At 46.0% G+C, this 16,366-nt stretch overlaps 1 protein-coding gene across 1 annotated transcript in view; it reads left to right on the top strand.

The window, feature by feature from the left end:
• SCFD2 (sec1 family domain containing 2) overlaps positions 1-16,366 on the top strand; it is a 456,513-nt gene that overhangs the window by 424,736 nt on the left and 15,411 nt on the right. The window contains exon 7 of the mRNA XM_025887412.2: positions 9,415-9,549. Coding sequence (XP_025743197.1) covers positions 9,415-9,549 — 135 coding nt within the window. The remainder of the gene's footprint in view (positions 1-9,414; positions 9,550-16,366) is intronic.

Here is a 16,366-nt window from a genome sequence, read left to right as displayed (position 1 = left end):
TTGATCTGGTTTGTTCACTGCCATATCCTCAGTGTGTAGAGTGGCAATTTCTATATAGTGCATGCTTAATGAATATTTGTTGGCAGCATCTTGAACGCAATACATATATTTTTATCATATATTGGAGGATTTGAGGGCATGCAAAGTATGTATAATGAGAAAAAAGTAAATGTCGAGACTAGATTCAGAGTCCAACTGTGGGCCTTGACTGGGCAACTTTCTGTCCATCTCTTCTCCCAACTTGGTCCTCAGCCCTGAGGCTCTGGCGGGGCACGAGGGTGGGGGGCTCGGAGAGTGTGCTTTCTATCTAGCTCCATGCTATTTCTACACAGCGTCTAGCTGCGATGTTCTCGGCTCGCTGCGATACCCAGGAAAGCACTAGACCTGGTCCAGCTCCAGATTTCTGTTCCAGCTCTGACCAGGGCTATGAATTTAGGCTCTCTCCCCTGGATCCCGGGGCCCCTACCTGCCCCACGTGCCCTCCTGGCACCCCTCTCTCCTACTCCAGAGCACAAGCTGCCTCTCAGAACCACTCCTTTCACCCCTGCTAGCACCTGAGGCACCTCTTCTTTAACCTCCATCCTTTAGCCCTTTGAGAGAGTGTGTCAGCCACAGCCCAGAAAGCAGACATCACTCTCTTCGTTTCAAGGAGAACATGATTTCATACAAGACATTGAGTACATATAAAGTCTCTGGAAGAGCTGGAGGAGTGGGATCTAGACTCCTTCTCCAGAAATGATCCCAGAAGATCACCACACACCCGGCCCTCCAAGAGAACCAGCCCTGCTACAGCCGGGAGAGTGGGCATGATGGGGACCGTGAGGCCACCGCTGAAGCTCTTGACTTGCAGAACATACTACAAATGCCGGACATGGCATCCATGTTTGTTCACCATGGTGTATCTGCAGAGCCTAGCTCAGTGCTAGCCTCCTAGTGGGTGGGTGGGCAGGTGAATGGATGATGGTTGGATGGATGGAAGGAGGGATGGAAGGGCTCTGGACTGTGAGTCTTATCCACAGTGGCATTTCTTATGCTCTTAATTCTTAGAGAGACGGAGGTTAGCAGCAGCATGTGAGTTCATAGCCCCGCATGGCAGCATTCAGTTCACAGGTCCAGAGCCCTACCACCTGTGTGGCCTTAAGCAGGTTACTTCACCTCTCTGTGCCTAGTTCCTCCACCGTACGAAGGAGCTAATAATACTAATACCTCCCTCATAAAGATGCTCAAAGATAGGTGAGTTGATACATGCAAAGCTTTTAGGACAGGAGCTGACACAGACAGCACTATGTAGGCATTTGCTGAAACAGTTGCAGTAAAGAGCAGAATAGGCCTCTTTTTGGTCCTCTTTTGTAGCATTTCACCTTTTCCTTTGCTAGGAGATGGGCCTCATAGAAGGGGAGTCATTCTCAAGCGACTGTACTATTAGCTGCTGTGTATGGTAAGGGCTTATTACTGACGCCCGTTGGTTTGGAAAGGTTGTGTTTGCTCATAGACTCTGTTGAGTGGAAACCTGAGCCCACAGTTTTGCCTGTGCAGCAAGTCTTATGCTTTTGTTTCTTGCTGCGAATGTTCTAGTTTAATGGGAGGCTTAACCTCCTCCCTAAACGCCAGTGTTTGATGTGCCGCTTTTCCTCAGCGGCAGCATCAGGAGGCTATTAGGCCAATGTCTCATGGCAAAGAGCTTCTGTGCCCTTTCAGACGAAATACTGTATGACTCTTGCTTGACTTGCTTTGGCAGAAGTCTCAAAGTGCTGTGCTGGAGAAAACTTTCCACAGATGCGTACTGTCTTTTGTGCCTCTGGAAGGCTCAACAAGAGTATTTAGAACCAGCGGTGCCCAAGGAGGCCTAATTCATCTGGTGCCTGGTGAAATATGGCTCTCTGAACAGTCTGTAGGCCCCGTCTCTTTGTCAACAATCCCCAGCCCTGGCTGTTCTTTTCCACGTGCTGAGCTCTCTTCTTCTTCCTCCTGATTCTGTCTTCCTCACTCCAGACCTGCTAGTGCCCTTTTGGAAAGAAGCAACACAAGATGGGACTAAACTGGGGGCCAGGAGACTTGGCTCTGTCCTGTAGTCCGCTTCTAACTGCCTGTGTAAACTCAAGCAAATTAGTAAATTGCTTTGGGCTTATTTTTTTTTTTTTTCATATTGAAGTTGAAGGGACTACACTCAAAATTTTACAAAGTAATCTGCTTCTGGTTTGAAAGAAAGATGGATGGATGGATGGGTAGATGGATGAACAGATAGGCAAATGAACCACTTTTTAATCTGCAGAGCAAACCATTTCCTTTAAGAAGATGAAGGGGAAAAAAAAATCAGTGATAGTAAAGCAAAAAATAAAAATAAATGAGCCATGGAACAGCCAAAGCCATCAGCAGTTTTGAACAGATGTTTTTCTGTACAGTCATGGATTGAGACAAAATGAATACTCTCTCTACAAGAGTATTAGAATCAATTTTGCAGAGAAGGAAGAAGCATCTTCAATAATAGGACTGAGAAGGCCCATGGCTGCACCAACACCAATCAACAAAGCCAAGGGCAGCAACGCTGAATGATGGGGATGTAGTTGTGGCAACAACTCAGAGAAAGTGTCTCTGACTTATGTATAATATCAGAAACTACTGCTATACTCAATAGCTTTGTTCAAGAGCTAGAACCAGATGAATAAAAGAATTTTCTAGACCTCCTCACACATTATATCCACCACAAAAGAGTAACCGGAGACAGAGACACAAATGTTTTATTCTTCATATTTTGATTAAATATAGTGTTTTTAAAAGTCTAGTTTGTTCTGGAAGAGATACTGGCCATTTAAAGTAAAAAGAGAAAGTTTCTGGTATAAGATTATTTTTTTGAAATGTCAACTTTTTCATATTTAATGCCAATCAGGGATCTTGTTAGGCTCTACCAAACCTTCAGGCTATCCTCATGAAACTGTCATAAAGGGCCACATGATGATTTTCATAGTCCTACTCATTTGTGCCTTTATGGACCTCTTCCTCAAAAAAAAAATTAAAAATTATATTCTACAAATGCATTGGTACAGAGACAATATTATATATCAAAACATTATCTTTGACCTAAAAGTTCATTTTTTTTCCCCTTCTGATTTTAAACTAATGCATTTCCATGGGCCCCTAAAAGTCTGGTGGGCTCTGGGCCCTGTGCCTTCTGTGCCTAATGGATTAGTCAGCTATGGGGTCAAAGCCCGCACTTGGCGCCAGTCTGCCTAGGACAGGAACATCGCTAGCTATGAGGGAGCCGCAGGTGTGTTTTTTCCCTGGAGTAGTCCTTGTCACCCAGGAGCTACTCGGTTTGGTCCCAAGGTAACAGCTCAGAAGTGAGGGAACTAGACTCACGTCGGGGCAGCGGGGGAGGGCAGGAGTCTCCTGGCTTAAAAACTTCACATCCTCTAGGAGCCAGTTTCTCTGAACAATTCCACAGACATAGCTCCCAGCGCTCCTCCAAGGGACATGCCCAGTTACACAAGAGTCATTGTGCTCAGAGGAGCCCAACGCTCTGGCTCTCTGGCCAATATTTCGAGCTCAAGGGATGCCTGGGTGGCTCAGTCGTTAAGCATCTGCCTTTGGCTCAGGTCAGGAGCCCAGGGTCCTGGGATCGAGCCCCACATCGGGCTCCCTGCTCAGCAGGAGGCCTGCTTCTCCCTCTCCCACTCCCCCTGCTTGTGTTCCCTTTCTGTGTCTCTCTCTGTCAAATAAATAAAATCTTAAAAAAAAAAAATATTTCGAGCTCTCTCCAGTTTAATGCAATTTACTAAGCAGGGGTCATTTTTATCATAAGCCATCTTGCCTGGCTACAGTTCGACATTCTTCTCTTATCAGGTTTCCAGGGAAACAGAGCTAGAAAGTTAACCAAAGGTCAAATTCTTATGCAGAAGAGGGGAAAGGGTTTAATAATCCTTTGACGATAACATGCAACTTGCCAGTTAAAGAAATAATTATATTAATGTTTCAATACCGACTTTATGGTGTGTGTGTGTGTGTGTGTGTGTGTGTGTGTGTGTGTGTGGCAGAGACAATGCTATGTTTACCGAAGTCCATTTCCTTTTCCTCCTGGGTACAGTTAGACCACAATTTCCAGATTCCCTGGTGAGTGAACCTAAGTTTGTGACTAGGTCTGGCCAATGAACAATGGGTAGAAGTGATACAGATCGCTTTCAGGCTGAGCCCATAAAGTCTCTCTGGAAAGCCTGCATGCTCCCGATGAGATGCGAAGCTTCCATGTGGGATTCCAGTGCCCTGGGGAATGGGGGAGCCACTCAATAGAAAGAACCTGGGTACCTGGACAGTTGTGTGGGGCAGAGACCCCCCTAGTGTCTGCACACACCGGATGTGATATAAGCAAGAAATAAATGACCAGCAAGAAAAGGAAAGAACAAATTTGTCTGTGTTTTTTATTCCTCTCCCTCCCCGACCCCCCAAAGGTGAACTGACAGAGAATGTTTGAATAGGAAAATTAAATTACTCTGTCCAACTCTCTTAATGTTGGAGCAAACCACACAACTGATCTCCCCTCCAGCCCTCCCTAACAAAGTGAGGAGAACTTTGAGCAGAGCCTTAGGGGAAGACATCTGCCTCCCCTATCACCACCGTCTATGTGGTCCTTTGCTGAGAAGTGGATGGCTTCTGGCTAAATAGAAAATTCCATGACAGTCAGAGTTTTCTCATCTAAGAAGCTATTGCTGAAGCCAGGCATTCCAATCAGATTTCAGTGACATGATTTGGGACACAAAGCAATGCAACCTAAGTGGCTAAGAGGAAGGAGCCAAAGGTTCTCAACATTAAAAACCCTAACTGGAAAAACTAAGAAATGTGTTTTCGAAGAAGTCATGAGGCCAGTACTGCTTTTATGCCTGAGAAAGTCTTTCCCAAATTGTGCTCTTTAAATGGACAATGTTATTTCGTCGTTCTCTTCTTAGCTGTTTTAGTAAAGAATTAGAGGTCTTCTTCTATATATTTAAGTGGGAAAACCTATCGACGTCTCTTCAGTAAAATAGGTAGTTTAGTGTGCTTCCAGTTACAAGTAAAAACAGAAAATAAAAGAAAAAAGCTCAAATTGGCTTCAGCAAGGAAGGTAATTTATTGGATCCTATGACTTAAAAGTGGAGAGAGGGCACGGCGTCCAGTAGTGAGGAGCCATTGCTGGGGTGATGCTGGTGGGAACAGCAAATAAACAGGGAAGAGCACGGTCTCGCTTGCACTTCCTGCCTCCGCTATCCCTCTAGTGCCCCCTGTTGGCAGACTCCGCCAGGTCTAGATGGCAGAGCACAAATGTGGTTTGCAGAGCTGCAGGCTAGCATCGCAGAACTAAGTACGGAAGACAGGGCTTGGGGTTGAGAGACAATAGCTTAATCGCTATCACATCTCTATAGAAAATGACTTTTCTAAATTGCTGTCAAACGAAAAGATAATCAGAGAGAATGCAGCCAAGAAACCTAAGAAATGAGTATCATGGAGCTACATCAGGCAGTTAATTAATGAAAGCATTTATGTTATTATTCTGGATTACGTGATGTGTTTGTTCTCTGTTACTTTCTGAATTGAAGTTGTAATTTCTTTTTGCACTCTAAATAAATGTTACCTACATACTTAAAAAAAATAAAATAAAAAAGATTTACAACCTTCCCCAGTGGTATACAAGGATCACAAAATCCCAAGAATGAAGCTATTAAGGGACTAGCCCTTCCAATTCTCTGCTCACCCCCAAGGGGAACCCCAGCTCAGTGGGTATTTTGTCCTGGGTGCTTTGTTGCCCAGAGCTTAGCTGAAAGTGGAGCAGGGGAGAGGACAAGATCCCCAGTCCCCCCACACGTCCTTCTTTCCCCTGGGCCCCCAGACTGCACTGGAGAGAACCATCGCCCCTGGCCCACGGCTCCCTGCACAGAGGAGGTACTTAGTCTAGCATTTTAGCTGGATGACAGACTGTACCTGTGTCTGAGCTCCTTTTACCATCACCACTCTCCCTCCTTGCAGGAAGTGCATCCTTTAGAGAGCAACAGGCTTGTGTTTTTTGTAGGTTGGGGGACATACTCTCCCCTCTCTTAATCATGACAGCCTAAGTGTATTTCTCTGGGGTTCTGCTTCAAGTTATTCTATATAACTGCGTACAGGCTAATAAAATAAATAAATGTAAGCTCCTGGAAGAAGGCATCGTCCTTTATTTATTTATTTACTTACTTACTTACTTACTTACTTACTTACTTACTTACTTACTTACTTAACATAGTTCCATGGCCAGCATGGAGCCCAACACAGGGCATGAACTAATGACAACCCTGAGATCAAGACCTGAGCTGAGATGGAGAGTTGGATGCTCAACCGGCTGAGCCACCCAGCACCCCAATTTCTTTATCTTCCCTTTGCACTTCGTTATCAGTTAGAATTTCATTCAGTTGCAAGTCGCAAAGATCTGAGAGCTAACAGCTTAAACATAGGAGGGTTTGTATTGTCATGTCAAGTAGGTGGCTTTAGTCTGTACGGGTTAGGGTTCTGGCAGCCCCACCAGCCATCACTGGCCAAGGTTGCTTCCAGCTCTCGGCTCCAGCATCTCTAAGGAATAGCCCTGTTTCCCACCGTGGCTGCAGTGCTTTGGGCACCACTTCCATGTTCCAAGCAGCAGAACAGAGAAAGCGAAAGAGCAGACCCTTCCCCTTTGAAAAAGGAGCATTTGCAAGTCCCACTACCCTGCTGCTTCCATCTCATTATCCAGAGAACTTAGTTACACAGCTATACCCGGCTGCAAGGGAGACTGGAGAATCAAATCTTTTAGCCAGTGGATAATGTGCCTGCTAAAAACTAGATACTATTACTAAGGAAGAAGTCGATGAATATTGATGAAATGCTGATAAGTTAGCAGAATATTGGTCAAAGGATTTCTGTTTGAGGAAGAGTTTAAAGAGATTAAAGTTTAAGTTGAGAGACAATGTCCAGAAAGCCTGAGATGACAGAAGGGCTCTCGAGACAGTTTACTCAGAGAGACGATGTGCAAAATTCAGAGACTATTCCACGACCTCATTTTTCTTTAACATTGAAAATATTTATTGGATTATATTAAGATTCCAGAAGTATACCTGTGAACTTTAGAATATTTGGAAAAAGAAAAAAATAATGTCCCTTACTCCCAGAACCTAGAGATAGCCCTAATTAACATTCTGGTGTGCTTTATTTCAGTCTCTTCTGTGCATAAATAATTTGTTAATTTTTAACGAGTAAAAAAAAAAAGATCATTCTTGCTGTTTGTAGTGGTGTTTTAACTGTTTTTGGAAAAGTGATATATTGAAAAGTCTTCCCCCACCCTTGTCCCTTGTCCTGCTCTCCACTCCAGGATCACTGCTCATGGCAGCCTCTGTAAATCCCATCACAATGGGATCTTTTGTACACTTCAGCAGATACAAACTTCCAAATCCCCAGTGACACATTTTACATAAATGCCAGCCCAGCACACACACTGTTCCTCACCTTGCTGTTTCCACCCACACTTTATTCTGCTTTTTGCCAGATCAACACAAGAGCTTCTCTCTTGGCTTCTGTGCCATTTCTTCCTGTGGCCGTATCCCATTTATTAAACTGCTCCTTCAGATGGACACTTGAGTTGTTTCCAGTCTTCTGCTATTTCAAACAATAAGCAGCCTTTTATAGGTCTCATTTGCATATGTTAACATATTTATAGGATAAATTCCTAGAGGAGGAATCACCAGGTCAAACGCACTTGTAATTGTGATCGGTGCTGCCCAATTGCTCTCCACGCTGATTGCAACAATTTACACGCCCACCAGCAATATATAAGAGTGTCTGTTTCCCCACGGCCTCATCAAAAGTGCATGTTTTCAGATCTCTCCGTTTTTGCCAGTATGATAAATTTTTTAAAATCTATCTTAATATAGCTTTAGAATGGGGAAGGTTGAATCATAGTGTTTGCTTTTGTTTTTTGTTTTTGTTTTGTTTTAATTTCTGTCTTAATGGTATTCCTGCTCAGTGCTCTACCTTTCATGCGTATTTACCTGTGAGATCTCTGGGTATGCAGTAGTCGGTTGGACTAATAAACATGAAGGCTGCACCCCTCAGCTGAACAGTTGCTCTTTCTCCCTACATTTTATCCCTGATAAATGCACGTGACATTCTAGCTAAATAATTGTGTTTTTCTAAGATTTTATTTTTAAGTGATCTCTACATGCAACATGGGGCTCGAACCTACAACCCCAAGATCAAGAGCCACATGCTCTACTGACTGAGACAGCCAGGCGCCCCTAAATAATTGTTTATTATTTTGATGGCTTATACGCTGCTTTATTTCTAAAATATTTTAAGTAAGAAAGTTGGAGTAAAGACTAAAAAAATGACTGTAAGGAATGCAAGATGAAGGCAGACATGAAGTCAGTTCACCAATAGCCTCAACAGGTTATTGAAATAGCAGGCAGGTCACAGATTTGGCCAGTGACAAGAGCCAAAGAGTTCAAAACATCTGGGTAGGACTCTGTCAGAACCTGGCTTTTCCGAGGCTGTAATAATCACCAGAGTGTGTGGAGAGACATTCCTCCTTTTCTCGGCATTCATGCTCCAAACTCAGGTGCCCTGTGGGCCTGGAGAGCAGAGACAGCCAGGGACCTGGGAGGAAGGTGGTCAGCTGGTGGGGAGGGAAGAGCAGAGGACGAGGAAGAGCTTGGTAGGAAGGAAAACAGGGCAAGAGGAGTGGGGAACATGCCAGAAAGTGCACTGGTCAGAAAAAGCTGCCTCCAAATATTATCTGAACATGCATAGATGCATCGTTTATCACACTGTGGGAGCTGTAACAAATCAACAGCAACTTCATTCTCCTGGAATTCTTATGGTACCATGTGGCCTGCTTTTTCTAAGCCCTGACCTCGGTCAGATTCCTGTTTGGCATCTTTGCTTTGTCTTCTGGCCAAGTCCTACTTGGAGTTGAGCTCTATAGAGGAAGAAGGGATTGCTTTAGGCTTGGATCGTGACAGTACGTCGTATGAAAACATTCCAGTTCCTAGTAGAGGGAAGCATAATTCTAAGAATGTTCAGGAAAACTGGAGACCATCTTCATGTCTGCCGCAAATGACAATACTTTGCTTTCCAGTATTCTTCATATATAAAATTGTCACTTTAAACCCAGATTTTAAAAAGTAGTCCTACTAGGATTACAGCTCCAGTAAGAGATATTTGCTGGTAGAAGGGGATAAGAACAAAAAATAGCGTTAGGGTATTAGGGTGAAATTTACCCAAAAAACCAATGTTGTTATAGTTGCCTTTTCATACACGCAAAGTCATAGCCATTGCTCAGTGTCAAAATAAACTTGTTTTGCTTCATTTGGTGCAGATAAAGCTATCGTCTCTCCAGACAAACCAAACAAACCCTTTAACTTACAGCGCAATATTTTGTCTTTCCAGGCATCCTATAAGCCATTGTTGAAGCAGGTTGTGGAAGAAATATTTAATCCTGAGAGGCCAGATCCAGTGGATATTGAACACATGTCTTCAGGCCTCACTGATCTCCTTAAAACTGGATTCAGCATGTTTATGAAGGTAAAGTGACCATGCAGAGGTGATCCTGACGGTGCCACTCTCTGTGATGGGCGTGGCAATGCTGACACCCCATTCACCCTGGGGGAACCATATAAGGTAACACCCAGTATTTTGGCTCTTCTGAAATCAGGTGCAATCTTTATTTAACTTCGGTTATAAGCAGCCCGATCTTCCGGCCTTATGCAGCTTCTTTTGACCTAAGCACTATGGTCTTTTTTCAATCGATATGTGAGGATACAAGCCCCCTAGGATAGTGTGAATGAAAACTTTTCTCCTCCTTGGCCCACATTTTCACTTAATCCATATACTATTCGCAGGTCTTAATGATGGTCTCTTGCTCTTAATTCTAGAACTCAGGTAGAATAATGCATAACTCTGCTCAGCCACATGACTCGCATCACCCCCAAATCCATTCGAAAATGGCTTTTGTTTTAACCTAGTGGACTCCCATCCCAGGGGCCAAGTGCTAGACTTTCTCTGGCTAATATCAAGGAGAGGTCAAAATGACTGAAGAGCTTTTGCCATGGGGAGGAAAGGAGGAGAAGTACACAAATGAGATCTATTTTTAACTCACTATAACGTTTCTGAATTTGAAAGAATCTAAACAAGATTACAGACTGGCCTCCCAGTCTATGCCAGGACTTTAGTTGTAATAACTCTTGGAAATAACAGAATGTTTTGCCTGCTTCAAAGCGTCTTTGAAATCATGAACTAATCTACATAGCAGATCTGGCCTTTCAGAGTTCAGTAAATGCATGTGCCAGGAAAACTGGTCCACGCGAACAGCCAGAGGACGGAAGCCAGACAGTCAGACCCGAGACAGAGCAGTAAACCGGCTAGAGGGGCCGCCCGGGTCGCCTTCCTGCTGCCTCCACTTAGCACTGTCTGTTGTTCTGCGTGGCTCCTGGATTTTCCCCCTCTTTATTATTATTATTTTTTATAAATAATCTATTACAGATCAGCTTCTTAAAGGCGTGTGGGGGCTCCTCAGTTGCACATAATCCCAAGGTTGTTCAATAGCCCTTCACGATGGCTACTTTGCCTAAAAACTTCCAGACTAGACGTGGTCTCCAAAACCTTCTCCACTTGAGCACCCTCTTCCTTCCTTCACAAGCTTGGACTTCGCCCTGAGGAGAGGCTAAAGTAACAAGGTTGAGCTTTCAGGCCCTGGTCCGTGAGGCCGGCTCGACAGGCCCTGGGCGCTTCCCCAGTCAGGCGGCCGCGGCCGCATCTGGCGTTGGCCGGGGGCACAGTGAAGGCTCCAGCCTGTCTGCTCTCTGCTCTCCGCGTCACTCTTGTCCGGCGATGTCCCACGATGTCCCCATAGCAAAAGGATCCTGTGACCAAATACGTTTGGGAAACACTGGATAAAACAACAAATGAAATTGCTTCCGAGGGCACGGTGCCTTTAATATGCTGATGGACTGTGCAAGTGTCAGGCCTATACGGAGCCTCCCTTGTGGGAGACGAGTGGCTTGCGCTTTCCATTACTGGCTCATGAACCGTGACACATCACATTTTTGAATTACCCTTTTACACTCTGCAGAGTGTTCACTGCAGCCCTTTCACTGATCAGAAGTGTCATTGTCCTGAGGAGGATTTTGCCTAGGAAAAACGGGTGTGGAGCCGTCCTAGGCTGCTGTGTTTCTCTGCCTTCATATCCCTGGGGTTAGGACTCATGAAGAAATGCTCTGGCCCCTTGAGACTGATCTCAAAGAGGGGATTCCAAGTAATGCATTTCAGAAAAAGAGAGAATTTGTGTTTTCCCAGCAGATATCAGAATCCATTCCTCAGCCCCCAGCTGCCAGGCGTCTGCTCTCAGTTGCCAGGGGGTGTCATCTGTCTGCAGGGGGTGAGGAGAGTCTCAGTGGACTGGCCACAAAGCCCTCCCCACGCCACCACCCCAACGGAGAGGCGTTTTGTTCTGTTTCTACCTGGGCTTCCATGCTGACTCTTCGCACCACACCATAGAACTTGAAAAGTAACATTACCTCTGGCTCATGTGTTCAGGACTTGAACAAAATAAATGGGATAAATGTAGAGAAGAACAGTCAGTAGGGCTTTGAGGAATAACTGTGATTTCCCAAGGAGCTATGTCTTTGAGATGGAGGGAAACCATCAGGAGAGAGTATCTTCCACTCTGTTTTAAGGCCCGTGGAGAGAAGAGGATGCAAGATGCGTGTCTAAGAGTCTCTGCTTCAAACCAAAGCTCTGTGAGAGGGAAGTCAAGGCCACTGGAGTTTGCCCTTACTAAAGTCGGAACTCTGTCTGCATCCTACTGCAACTTGTTACCATCTCCTTCCCACATTGCTTTCATGTGCTTTCCTCTATAAAGGCTGTCCAGAGAAGTCTTCCGTCCCCATCTGTTCTGGTTATCTCTTGCTGCATAAGAAGCCATCCCAAAACACTGACTTAACGTACTGTTGATCACTGATTTTGTTCATGAATCTGTACTCTGGGCAGAGCTCAACAGAGAGCAATTCACCATCAAGATGGCACCCGTACATGTCAGCAGGTTGATGCTGCCCATCAGCTGGTAGCTCAGCCTGGCCCATGAGCTGAGGGACGCAGTTCTCTCCATCGCCCTGAGCTTCCTCACAGCATGGCGGCTGTGTTCAAGGGCAAGCGTCCTAAGAGAGAGCCAGATGGAAACCTCAGAAGTCATGTAGCATCCCCTCCACAGTGCTCTGTTTGTCAAGGCAGACACCCATACCCACCTGGGTTGGAGGAGAAGGAACTTACTCTCTTCTTTTTGGAAAGGGAGCAGAAATTATTGTCGTGGCCACTGTTGGAAAACACAATCTGCACTCAGCCTGAATATGCACTTGGCTGTCCAGCCTGGCGGGGCAGCATGTGACAAGTTCTAAGAGTTTTCCTTCCAGTCTAGAGGACAGAAAATCCTCCCGTGCTCTTGACCCAGATTCAAAATAAGTGCTCCCAGAAAAGCTTTGATAATGAAAGATCTGCCGTTTGCCATAATTTTTTTAAATAATATAATCTCAAACACAAACAAACAAACAAAACCAAAATCTTCCTGCGTGATAAGACACTACAGGACTTTCCTCTCCCGGGTTCACTGTGTCAGGCCCTGGAAGGTAAAGCAGGCAAGCTGGGGAGAAGAGCCAGTGTGCCCACAAGACCATTCTTCGAATGGTTCTGAGACAGTGTTTCAAGTCCACTACGTGCACTCCTCAAGCAGAAGATAGACTTGTGGTTAGCCACATAAAGCTGTGGGCTTCAAAAGGCAATGCCTTGGAGGGGGGGGCTATCAAACTGGGGAGAAACAGCTTTGGCAGAACCTGACATTCTTCAAACAACCAAGCATTTCTCCAAGATGCTTGTGCATGGAGCACCTTGATCTCCTTACGGGAAAGCTTGATAGTGATCTAATAAATAAATCAAAACATACCTTACCCCCCTCTCTTCAACGTTAATTTAATTTAAAACTAGCGTGTCTAATAGGCAGCACTTTTAAAATGCATTTCTGGAATTTGTGGTTTAGATTTTGGTCTCCTGAAAATAATATACTTTATATCTACTCCATGTGTTTGGCCCCCAACTTGTTTTGACTAAAGGACATGATTTGTCAAGATGTTTTCTCTGCTGGAATTGGCATAAGGAGGGTGGGTTTTATCTAATGAAATTGCGTGAGGCCCTTTTACCTCCTTTTATGTATTTTTTTTAAGATTTTATTTATTTATTTAACACAGAGAGAGAGAGAGAGAGAGAGAGAGATCACAAGTAGGCAAGCAGGCAGGGAGAGGGAGCATGGAGCCCAATGCGGGGCTCGATCCCAGGACCCTGGGATCATGACCCAAGCCGAAGGCAGACTCTTAACCAACTGAGCCACCCAGGCGCCCCTTATGTATGTTTTTTTTATCTTTATGTTTTTTTTTTAAAGATTTTATTTATTTATTTGAGAGAGAGAGAATGAGAGATAGAGAGCACGAGAGGGAAGAGAGTCAGAGGGAGAAGCAGACTCCCCGCTGAGCAGGGAGCCCGATGTGGGACTCGATCCCAGGACTCCAGGATCATGACCTGAGCCGAAGGCAGTCGCTTAACCAACTGAGCCACCCAGGCGCCCTATGTATGTTTTTTAAGAAGGTTTTTATTGCTGTTGTTCCATTTCCTATGTGGCCATGCTTAATTGGAAAAAATTAAAAGATTTGTGAAAAAGACTCAGCGAAGACCCAGTGCTTGCCTCTGGGCCCTTCTCTGAATTCATATGAGAGCTCCCTCGCCTTGGGTCCACAGGGGAGATGGAATAGCTGCTCAACAGGCCCTGCAAAGCTGGTCATGAGAGGAGATTGGAACTGAAACTCTTTCAGTGACAATGAGGATGCCAACAAAGTGCACGACTTAATCATTTCTTGTGAATCATTTATGGTGAAGACCGAGGAGGATCTCAGGGAACTCAGGGCAGCAGTGTGGTGGGCCTCAGGAAGGATGGGGACTGAGAACTAGAAAAGCCATCAGGAAACCAGACAGTTCTCTGGGACTCACTCTGGCCTGCAGAAGATGCAAAGCACACCAGCCAGCACAGGGCAGGTGCCCAGGAAGTATTCACTGAATGAACAGTTGGGTCGTGATGCCACAGCTCTTGGTTCTTCTTAAGAGCTCAGCTTTGACTGAGCCTCATCTGTCTTCAGTCAAGTCTTGATTCCCAGGGAAGGATCTGGAATTGGCCCAACTGAGGTCAGCAGCGCTTTCCCGAACCAATCAGCTATGGCTGAGGGTCAGGATCACATTGCAACTGCATAGCTGCCGGGATCCTACCCCACAACCATAGGCATAAAGGAGACCATTCAGGTGTGGGTTGGATGCACCTATAGCGAAGGGGTGAAGGCTGCCATGGGGATGAAGGGCAAATATGATGAGCCTCAGGTGAGATTTGCTGTCAGAGCCTTGGACCGTAAGAGATGGACATGCCTGTGGATCATCTCGTCCGTCTCGTCATTGTTTACATAAGCAAACAAGATGGAGAGATGAACTGTTGGTGTAGGTCCGTTATACTTAATGGCATTTCTGACAAGAAGAAAACAGGTCAGCATTTGGTGTTTCTTGATTAACTCACCACACGTCCTGGAATTCCTGTTTGCAACACTATTTATCACCATTGTTTCTATTTTCGTCTTCTTAACTGTGCTTCATCCTATGAGGTAAGGCTTGATTTGTGTCTAACACTAGCTAAATATGATCCATCAGTTCTAGTGAGATGGATTCTCACGGTTGGAATCATTAAACAAAAACAAAAACTTGGTTTGGGCAGTCTACGAACTTTGTCTGCCTGTGAGCAACTAATAAGAGCGTCTTCTGTGTGCTCGCCACTGTGTGGACAGGGAAGACATGGAGACAAACTAGACGCCCCACCTGCCCTGGCCCAGCTCACTTTGTGTGGCCTGCAGCTTGCTAGGTGATGGACAGGAAGACGGAGGACCGCGGAGAGGAGAGAGAAGTGGTGTGCCTGACGGGATGCAAGGGCTCAGAGAAGGAGGAGCCAGGCCGGAAGCCAGAGAGAGCTTTCCAGAAGAGTGGAGTGCCGTCAGCGCCGCGGGAGTGAGGAGCAGAGTGACCCATGCCATGGTCCCCAGTGGCTGGAGCTGAGGGCAGATGTGCGGAGGGGAAGAATATGAGGACAGAGGGATAAGCAAAAGCCAGGTCAGGACGGGCGAGAGTGTGAGGTTTGACCAAAACACTGAGGCACCATTGAATGGTTGTTAGGAATCTAGAACCAGTTTATATGTTACAAAGGTGTCCCCAGCAGCGGCGAGCGTGGGGGAAATGTGGCCAGACCCGCATCGGGCTGCAGAGGGATGGTGGGCAGATGAGGCGATCTGGAGCTCAAGCAGGGCGGGGGGTGGGGGGAGGGCGTGAGGGCAGGGGCGCAGTGCTGGCGGGTTCCACAGGACGGGATGTTGCTCGGATGTGGAAGATGAGAAGACCGGGTAATTGGCCTAGAGTTGGGTGACTGCATGAACGGTGTTAACATTCTCTCTGACTGAGAAACAGGAATGGAGAGCAAGAGGACTTGTGTTTGAGAGTTAGCTTTGCAGCTCCGCAGAGCCTGGGCCAACGGGAGCAATCTGGGGCCACGGCTGCAGGTGAGCCATGGACCATGGGCAGGAGCTGGGTCACCCAGGAAGGGTGTCTAGGAGAAGAGCAGGGGCCAGAGGCCCGAGCAGTCGGGGACACAGCCTGTCATGGAGCAGGTCAGGCAAGCCGAGCCCTCTAAGGAGAGTCCAGGGATGCAGGAGAGAAACTGGAGGGCGTGGGGGAAATTTCCAGAAAGAGGAAGCCATCCACCACAGCAGCTGTAGCAGGGAGGTCAAGCTAAACAACAGAGTGGCACTGCCCAAGTGGAGACCTTCCACGACGTGATTCAGTGAGGAAATTCCACCAGGAACCTGCTAATTGACCGATGCTGCTAAGGAATGAGAAGCTCAGCCTTAAGAGATGAAAGCTAGCAAGAATACTTTTGGTTTGAAGAATCTGTTTATAAATGGGGAGGTGTGGAAAGCTCTGCAGAGATAGACTTGGATTTCAGTCTCCACCTTCCAGCTCACTGACTGGGAGACTGGGGACAAGTTACTCAGCCCTCCAAGCTTCCCTGTCTCTAGCTATAAAACAGAGCTTCTACCCACTTCACAGATTCTCCGTGTCACGTCGTGTCCTGCTCGCCCCACCCCCTGCTTTCTTTTCCTCCAGAGCACTTCCCACCTTCCATCCTTATATACATGTTTGCTTACATACTTTGTCATCCTCCCTGACTGAAAGAGAAACTCTACACCAGCAGGGAGTCTGGTCTGATCCGTTCACT

Source organism: Callorhinus ursinus, unplaced genomic scaffold, assembly GCF_003265705.2.
Source record: "Callorhinus ursinus isolate GAN/ISIS: 27379988/994484 unplaced genomic scaffold, GSC_fseal_2.0 scaffold4, whole genome shotgun sequence".
In the NCBI taxonomy this organism is placed as follows: domain Eukaryota; kingdom Metazoa; phylum Chordata; class Mammalia; order Carnivora; family Otariidae; genus Callorhinus; species Callorhinus ursinus.
Note: the sequence above shows the minus strand (reverse complement) of the source record. Positions and strands in the feature narration are given on the sequence as shown.